Source organism: Quercus lobata, chromosome 1 (genome assembly GCF_001633185.2).
Source record: "Quercus lobata isolate SW786 chromosome 1, ValleyOak3.0 Primary Assembly, whole genome shotgun sequence".
Classification (NCBI taxonomy): domain Eukaryota; kingdom Viridiplantae; phylum Streptophyta; class Magnoliopsida; order Fagales; family Fagaceae; genus Quercus; species Quercus lobata.
Genome location: NC_044904.1, coordinates 26,824,547 through 26,834,362, shown reverse-complemented (window position 1 = coordinate 26,834,362; position 9,816 = coordinate 26,824,547). Strand labels below are relative to the sequence as shown.

General features: G+C 36.3%; 1 protein-coding gene across 1 annotated transcript; it reads left to right on the top strand.

Annotated features, from left to right (window-relative positions):
* Positions 1-480: 480 nt before the first annotated feature.
* LOC115985178 (ATP-dependent zinc metalloprotease FTSH 9, chloroplastic-like) lies at positions 481-9,606 on the top strand. Its single transcript, XM_031108141.1, has 13 exons — positions 481-1,627; positions 3,269-3,334; positions 3,423-3,557; positions 3,732-3,797; positions 4,278-4,463; positions 4,556-4,642; positions 4,736-4,849; positions 4,965-5,089; positions 5,200-5,308; positions 6,300-6,425; positions 6,922-7,245; positions 7,327-7,450; positions 8,948-9,606. Exons 1-13 carry the CDS (start codon positions 734-736, stop codon positions 9,070-9,072), a joined length of 2,481 nt encoding a protein of 826 aa, XP_030964001.1. The 5' UTR covers positions 481-733; the 3' UTR covers positions 9,073-9,606.
* The last annotated feature ends 210 nt before the right edge of the window (positions 9,607-9,816 follow it).

Below are 9,816 nucleotides of genomic sequence, written 5' to 3'. Positions count from 1 at the left end.
CTTTTCTTCTTAATAGAAGAGCTTTCCTTAAAATGTTGAATTTTCAAAAAAGAATGATCATTTTGGAAAATTTAGTACTATGATACTATTGGCTGGATAATGTTAAAATTATAACCAAACAAAAAATAGGAAAAAGTTTATGGATGTTGTTATTGATTTAGAAAATAATTCTAAAAATTTTTCATAAAAAAGAAATTAATTTTTTTTTGACAATATTTTTATATTTTTTAGTACTAAATTTTTTTTTAAAATAATTTATTAACAAATTCTGTACACACAACCATAATAATATATAAATATTTTTTAATAAATAATAATTTAATTAAGCAACTACATAGTAGAATTTTAAGAGATAATTATAAAAAACAGCAAAATACCCCAATTTTATCCAAAACTGGAAATTCGACGGTTCGGATACACAGTTACTTATAAATCCAACGGCTGATAAGCCATGTTACATCTCTCTGTTGGCTCTCTTCTGTCTCTGTGTTCTGTCTGACCTTTAGCACCATTGGACCCTGAATTATCTATCCATCTCTCTATCTTTCTTAATCCTCTCAATTCTCATTTCTCAAACCTCAGACCAACCGACATATATACATATTATATATATTATTCATATATAATACACACATACAACATATACACATAGAAATTACTATATTTAATAATTGAAATTTTAGTTTTTTTTTTTTTTTTTTTTTTGTCTGTGTGCTTTTTTTAGGGTTTGAGAATGTCCTCGGTTGAGTTTCTACGCCCAATGTCTCATTCTCACCAAAGTTTCCATTCCTATTCGTATCACAAACTCTACCATTTCCATTACCACCAATTGAGCTTCCTTCGCGCTCAATCTTCTAGGGTTTCCCACCAAAACTCAAACCCAGTTTCAACGAAGCTCTACGGGCCACAGTTCAGCACCATTGCGACGAAGAATTGGGAAAGATTGAATCTTTGGGGAGGTTTTGCGACGAAGAATCGGATTCGAGTCCAAGCGAGTAGTAGCCAGGACAGTGATTCAGCTGGCGGGAAGAGCGAGAGCGAGAGTGGCAATAAGAGTTCGCCGAATTCGGGCCCGAATCGGCGGAAGGAGAAGCAAGGCAAAGGGAATTGGTGGTGGTGGTCGTCTTCGTCTTCGTCTTCTTCGTCGTCTTCGAAAGGCAATAAGTGGCAGTGGCAACCCATAGTTCAAGCTCAGGAAATTGGGGTTTTGCTCTTGCAATTAGGGATTGTGATTTTCGTTATGCGGTTGCTCCGACCCGGAATTCCGTTGCCGGGTTCGGAGCCCCGGACGCCCACCACTTTTGTCAGTGTGCCGTACAGTGATTTTTTGAGTAAGATTAATGGCAATCAGGTTCACAAGGTTGAGGTTGATGGGGTTCACATTATGTTCAAGTTGAAGTCTGACCCTGCAACTTCAATTCCAGCTCAGGACATTGAAACTAGTAGTAGTAGTATTAAGTTACAGGAATCTGAGTCTTTGCTCAGGACTGTGGCGCCCACCAAGAGGGTTGTTTACACCACCACTCGCCCCACCGATATTAAGACCCCCTATGAGAAAATGCTTGAGAATTCCGTGGAGTTTGGCTCCCCCGATAAGCGGTCCGGTGGATTCTTCAACTCTGCAATGGTAATTTTGTTATCTTGCTTTTAAGGCCAAAATACAATGTTCACTTTTTAGTAAAGTGATCGCCTTTTGACCATGACAAACTAAAAGTGATCACTTTTAACTTCTAACAATCTTAAACTGATTGCTTTTAGTCCCTAATGTGTCACTTTAAACTTCAGGAATAAAGTCACTCATGGGCTAAAGTTTAGGGGCTAATAATGCATTTCACCCTTTATTTAATGGTAGATAAATCTTATTTTGTCTTAACGGTTATAAATTTGCTGTCTTGACTTTAGTAGTTTGTGACATGACCCAACATTAGTCATTATAAGCAGTTCATTGTGCCTGAAGATTAAACTAATGCATTATGTAATGTACTAATGAAAGATGGGCAGCAGATTGATGAAGAATAGAAATACTTATCAAAGGTTTCAAGCACCAGAAAGTCCAATCTTTTTTGTTCACCTAGATTTGATGAAGTTTGAATGCTAATTTTTTATAGTGAGCAACAACTAGAACTACATATCAATAATTTTCCATATGTTGATATGGAAGATAAGGTCAACAGTGAGCCCTATAACAGCTAGGCAACTACTTAATTCTGTAACTGATCTATTTTCCAGAATCATGATTTTTTGCATTGAATACTTAAGATTATTGTGAATTCTCTGTCCTTGCTTTGGAAGTTTTTGCGTTGACTAAATGTTAATCAGTACAACCAATTTTTCATGCTGAAACTCTGAGCTATGCTTTGACCCTATAATAAATTAAGATGGCTTTATATAGATTGCAAGATTGACTAGATACTAAATATGGCAGGTATCAAATTATTTTGTTTATCCATTCTTTTTTTTTTTTTTTTTTTTTTTTACAGTCCTCTCTCAACTATGAGACCCGGGTTTGAGTCCTGGCAATGGAATCTCGTAATATTTTCTTATTAGAAAAAATGCAGTCCTAGATTATTTACTAAGTGTAGAATTATATACTTTGTTTCATCTCACTTTTGCATCTGTGTCAACAAATATTGACATGCAAGAAAGGCCTGAAAGTTAATTACCATTTTTGCTCCAATGGCTTGTACATGATTACCTAAGGTATAGGCAATCTTTTTGCTGAATGGCCTAAGCTAGTAGGGGCCACTATAGAGCTTAAGTGTGACGTTCTTTTTGGTGACTACAATTTTTCTAGGAAATTGTTCTTAATTCCTAAACTATCTATATTGATGGTATGTCTGCTACTGGTTGTCTATTGTGATTTATGTGATACAATTTTTCCTTTTCAGAAAAAAAAAAAATGTAAATTAAGAAAAAGGGAAATCCTCCAAATGTTAATTTTTTAGATGAAATGATGTTGTAGATTATCCAGAATTATAAAGATGACATGCTTTATGTAACATGAGAAGTTTAGAGAAAATTAGTTGACAAAGATTTTAATATTTCCAAATAATGAATTCATCCTAAAATTTCCTGGTCATACGTAATATGTAAATCTGCATAAAGAAACTATAAACAAAGTAGTTATTCTTTTATATATATCAGATTAAATTCTAAATGGTTGAATGCAAAACTGAAAAGAAAATTTATTGAAGTTTTCTTTTGAATCTGCAATATGTGTTGTCTGAGAATGAAGTTTTGTATCTTGACTTTGGAGTGTTATTTGCAGATAGCTTTGTTTTATGTTGCTGTGCTTGCAGGGCTTCTTCACCGGTTTCCTGTGAGCTTTTCTCAGGTATGAACCGGCATGCTTCTTTTTTCTTGTACCTTGATAGTTGCAACTAATGATACATGGTCCTTAGTGAATATATGTTTGTGAACAGCATACAGCTGGTCAGATTAGGAACCGCAAATCTGGGGGTTCTAGTGGTGCAAAAGCATCTGAACAAGGTGAAACAATCACCTTTGCTGATGTTGCTGGTGTTGATGAGGCCAAGGAGGAGCTAGAAGAAATTGTGGTATGCTAGACACTGCTCGGATTATTATTTTGTCAATATTTCTAGGGACTAGAAAATCCTAAGGCTTCCTGCTCATTTATTTATTTATTTTTTTTGTAAAATAATAATAATCTTCCCAGGGCATTTGTTAACTTTTATTTCTTTTATTTATTTTTGCTGATGTTTATTGTCCAGGAATTTCTTCGGAATCCAGATAGGTATGTACGACTTGGTGCTCGTCCTCCTAGGGGTGTTCTCCTGGTAAGTTTTATCCAGAGATCAATGATGAATGTAACTGACCTGATTATGAACCTGAAAATTTGAAGTCATGATTGTCAAATCTTTGGTAATAAATTTCTATTGCTTTCCAAAAAATCATTGGCAATTCATAATCAACTGTAAGCTGGAGCCACTATTCTAATTCTCTCTCCTTGAGATCTCCTACACCCAAAGTTACATTATTTATTGGTGCTGTGCAATCTACAGACCCTTCTGGTTAACATTTTAGAAAAAATTATGATATCTGATTTGCAATGTAGTGGATGTAAGACTGGCTATATTTCTCTTTGATATGGAGATTTGCTTAGTTTTACCCTTGAATGGTTCTCATCCGCTGTTTGTATGTCAGTATATGTTGGTAGTTTATGCAATGTTATAGTGGGGAATATATAGCAAATGCCAGTGTCTTACCTGTTGAAATAAGTTTGAAGTGTATTTAGTAAGGCTCTGTTTATCTTACAGGTGGGTCTTCCTGGGACAGGTAAGACTCTTCTAGCAAAGGCTGTGGCTGGGGAAGCTGAAGTGCCCTTTATAAGTTGTTCCGCTAGTGAGTTTGTTGAGTTGTATGTTGGCATGGGTGCCTCCCGTGTGAGAGATCTATTTGCAAGGGCAAAGAAGGAAGCACCATCAATAATATTTATTGACGAGGTTAGAATCTGGGATTCTCTTAGTGTGGTCATTAATTTTGTTTAATCTCTGAAGGTAATACATTACCAGTCACATTTTTTCTTTTTATGCAGATTGATGCTGTTGCAAAAAGTCGTGATGGTAAATATCGTATTGTTAGCAATGATGAGCGAGAGCAGACCTTGAATCAGTTGCTCACTGTAAGCCTCCCTAGACATAGCTTTCAGTCTCTAGAACATTTTGTCTTGGTTGTACTGATGCTGGTCAGTTGGTATTTGTGAAATTGCATGCAGGAGATGGATGGGTTTGACAGCAACTCTGCTGTGATCGTTCTTGGAGCAACTAATCGCTCAGATGTCCTAGACCCAGCACTTCGCCGACCAGGGAGATTTGATCGAGTGGTTACAGTTTGTATTCTAGTTTTGCCATCTCTATGAATGTTGAAATCCGACATCAAAGCATTTTCTGCTTAGCAGTTGTCTCAGTAATAATGCTCATATTGTGTCCCTTTTCTTTCTGTAGGTGGAAGCACCTGATAGATCTGGAAGAGAAGCCATATTAAAAGTACATGTTTCCAAGAAAGAACTTCCTCTAGCAGAGGATGTTGACTTTGTTGACATTGCTTCTATGACTACTGGTTTTACTGGGTAATTTCCCTCCTTTCTCCAGTCCATTTAGAAGCTGCATCTTCCTTTTTTCCAAAATCCTAATTGCAGAAAACATTGGAATGAATCTTCATTTTAAAATTTTTGTTCAGGGCTGATCTTGCGAACTTAGTAAATGAAGCCGCTTTGTTGGCTGGAAGACAGAGAAAAGTTGTTGTGGAGAAAATTGATTTTATTCAAGCAGTGGAAAGATCAATAGCCGTAAGTCTCTGTCAATGTGTATGTATGTATGTTAGGGAGGGAGAGAGAGAATGTTTCTTTCTTTGTTGTGCTTACTCTCTAATAATGTTCATCTGTTTTCCTTTTCGTAACCTGAATTGTTATGTAGATCCTTAACAGCTGATTATGATTTCACCTTTTCTCTCCCCCCTTAGTTCCAAGTCAGGTCTTGACATTAGGACTTTTCTCTGTATTTTTTATTTTTTTAAATGGTAAGTTACACACAAACATGTGGGTTTTGAACACAAACAAGGAGTAACTATCCAATACTCCAAGGGTACAATACTATGGTACTCACTCCTCTCGCATAATAGTGGATCCCACTAATTAAATTCATAGTAGGACCCACTATTCATGTGAGAGGAGGGATCTATAATATTTTCTTGGTGCTGATTCCAAGCAAGCCCAATTGTGATTCATGTGTTCCTATCAAGCTTGGTGCTAATTCCATGCCTTAGGTGTTAATTCCTAGGTTCTATCTGTTTTTTATTTTACTACTCGGTGCTGATTCCAAGCAAACGCTAGGTGCCAATTCTTAGGTCCTATACCTTGTATTTCTTCATTTGTTTCCCAAACATAAGACTCCATCTTAGAGTCTATTGTCCTGCATCAAATTGCCATTCTGAGACAGAGCTCATTGGCACTTCTTCTCTTTGTGACTTTGTTGATCTGGTTTTCCATAGTTGATACCTGTGTGTCATGAGAAAAGTGCCAATGAGCTTTGTCTCAGATGGCACTTTGATGTTGGTCGGCAAAATAAGTGCAACTTAGAGTGCGGGACTTGTCTTAGAGAGTAATAATAAGTTCAACCAAAATATGTAAAATAAGTCCCCCCCCCCCCCCCCACCCCAAGCGAAGGTACATTATATTCAGTTGCAACATAGAAATCATAATTGAAATCTATTAATATGATAATTATACTTTAATACCTGTGTTAACTAATAGAGAAACTAAACCTAATCTCATGGTGTAGGGCATAGAGAAGAAGACTGCTAAGTTGCAAGGATGTGAGAAAGGTGTGGTTGCACGGCATGAAGCTGGCCATGCAGTTGTAGGTACTGCCGTTGCAAATCTTCTTCCTGGACAGCCACGTGTTGAGGTAAATCACAGGAATGTTTTTTTTGAAATACTTTTAGTTTCTGCTTCCTATTCTTCTTGTTTTCAAATTGGAAGATAGGACACACTGGCTATTCGAACCATGATATGTATCAGCATTTGTGTTTTTTGCATTTTACTTGTAGTACACTGGACTTAATTCCAGATCTCATTTTTACCAATATTAGTACATACAGGGGACGTGTCTTTCTTCATTTATGTTTTATGGATTGCATCCTGTTCTTTTGATGAGCATATTAATATTTTATTCTTTTTTTATGTACTAGGCACAGATGTTATTTATAAAATAAGGTAGATTTTAATTACGTACAAATGAAGCAAAAATAAATAAATAAAGTGCTAGTAATATTTTGCAAGAAATTATAAATCAGAATCAAGCACGTCCTATGAAATGTTACTGCCCTGACCCAGTTATTGATGTCTACATGACATAGATGATATAGTAATTAACTAATAACTAAATTTTCTTGTGCAATCAGAAGTTAAGCATATTGCCAAGGTCAGGAGGAGCATTGGGATTTACTTACACCCCTCCAACAAATGAAGATAGATATTTGCTGTTCATTGATGAGTTACGAGGCCGCTTGGTTACTCTTCTTGGAGGACGTGCAGCCGAAGAAGTGGTTTATTCAGGTCGTGTGTCAACTGGTGCACTTGATGATATACGGCGAGCAACTGACATGGCATACAAGGCAGTAGCTGAATATGGTCTTAATCAGACCATAGGCCCAGTTTCTATAGCCACACTTTCCAATGGAGGAATGGATGAGTCTGGGGGAGGTGTTCCTTGGGGAAGGGATCAGGTCCTGTGAATTTTACTGTCTCTTTATAGTTTATTCTATTATATTTTCTGAGATACTGATATAGAATGATCATATTAGCAGGGGCACCTTGTCGATCTTGTTCAAGGAGAGGTGAAAGCATTGTTGCAATCTGCTTTGGATGTTGCGCTTTCTGTTGTGCGTGCTAATCCTACTGTTTTAGAGGGGCTTGGTGCCCATTTGGAAGGTGATGCTTTGCCACCTTTAGATTCTGATAATGTGTGTGCACGCGCACATGTAAATGTGCCATGCCTGCATGTGTAATTTTTAATACAGTTTACTACTTCCTTGGTAATATTTTATACACTAATAACTCAGCTGATCACACAAATTGCTAGATATTTACATGAAATGGAGAATCTTAAGGTCTGTGTCTGTCTTGTGACAAAAATATGGTTGCAAGATATTTATGATTATGAAAGCTAATTTGCTTAGAATAAATAAACTAGGTCATGTTATAGATCTATTAAAGAATGTAGCAGAGCAGATAATTAAAGAGAGAAGGAAAATTAGAATCATAATGGAATTTAAGAATTAGGAAAGGAAGAAAGCATGGTTCCTCGATCAAATAAAACACGCAAAGCTCTCTTTATGTCTTGTTGATACCATGAACCTTTTTACTGAGTCTAAAAAATTTACATGTCAAGGAAAGCTTTTCTAAAAACAAAAGCAAGCAATATGGGAACCATATTAGACCCTATTTCACTGGTATGGACTACAGAAACCTAATAAACACCATATAGATTAGCGTTAACTCTAATACTCTTTTCTAGAAATTGAATTCTTTTTGGATAGCATTTTTGGGAAAATTGACTAGTTTTCCTCTGTCTGGTTGCAACCCTGAAAATGAGTTGGAAAACATTTTCTGCTTTTTGGTTTGCATGGAAAATCATCATTCTTTGTTGTTATTTCAAATGGTTATATGGACCAAAACTTTTGTTCACAACATGAAAGTTTTTGGGTTTGGCACTGTGGCAGCTTTGGTTTTAAGGGCGGAAAATGGAAATGTTTTCCACCCAAAACCGATTGTTTTCCATTGACCAGGCTTGACCATAGTTTTCTGCAGTTTAAAATACGAGAAAATTTGACAAATGTTTTTTAAAAATGTTTTCCATCAAACCGAACGGACTGTAAGAAAACAAACTCAGAAGACTAGAAACTTGTGCAAAACTCTCTACCTTCCAAAAAATTGATGTGTGAAAATAAAAACTTTAGATTCTGCCACCTTAACTTGTGGCCACTCCTCCGAGTTCAGGGACTGATTCGTGAGTCAAGAGGATACATCCAGATATAAAGTGTTATGAGCTTGAGATGTATGATAGCACTCCTTATATCATATTACTTTGATTGTCTGGATTCTAGTTGGGCACAAGCTGATTGTGCTATCCAAACTATGATTGTTAATATCTTTGAGCTTAGTGAGTTAATTCTTACTTGCAGTTTCTGCTGGGTTAGCAGAGCATGTAATTCTACTGCTCATGCTAATGCTACTGCTAAACTGGCAGTTATTATTAGGAGTTCCTTTTGTTGTAATCAGCTCAATCTTCCTACTGTCATCTCAGATGTGTTAGGTTTGAATGTTCATGTGCTGGTCTTTGTTTTATGAATGAAATGATTCAGTTTATCCCAAAAATAAAAAATAAATAAATAAGACCATGGTGTTCTGATAGTGTTTCTTGTCCAGGGAAAGAGAAAGTAGAAGGTGAGGAACTACAAGAGTGGTTGAAATTGGTCGTTGCACCAACAGAACTTAAAGTTTTTATTAGAGGCAAGCAAGAGTCTTATCTCCCGCTGCAGACAGGTTCTTGATAACAGCTGTTACATATCCTTCTTACTGCTGAGTGGAAAATGGAGTTGGTGATTCATCTTCAAGCCATTGATGTTGTCGCCGTGTAAGTGAACTCATCCTCCAGATTGGCCACAGCTCACCCTTACATCTTTGTATATTTCTGTAAGGTAAATTTTGGCTTCACGTATCAACATCTACCAGCATGTTCCTCGTTTTATCTCACAATATACCAGCTTAAGACCAGATGAAGTGAAAAGGCTGAAGATTTATCTTGGTCAGAGCATTCTCAGGTCAAGTGTTTCACCTTCATAACTCAATACGTGTGGACCTTTGGAATCTGTTGTACATTGGCTATTATTTAAGTCATACTGAATTTGGAATTGACAAGGAAAGAATGTCACTGTCTGCAATTGTAATTGCTATTCAGTTTTGTATATTATTGTTTCTGTGAAATACAAACTCTTACACAAATGTTGGTTCAGAAAGTCCGGATGAACATTGTGCATTATAGGAATTGCAAAGTACTTTTATGCCTGGGGGCATTCTTTCTGAACTGTAGGGACACATTGGATTTGAAAGAGACCCGGTATTATAATAAAAATAAAAATAAAAACTAATCTAACTGGATATTGATGACTGGTCAAGCTAAAGGCCATCCATTTTTCACCATATTTTTCATTTTTCATTCTTTCCCCCCCTTGTGAACAATAATTATCTTATAAATGCTCCCTCTTATATTGGGTGGGTGAGTCTTAAGAGTGAGA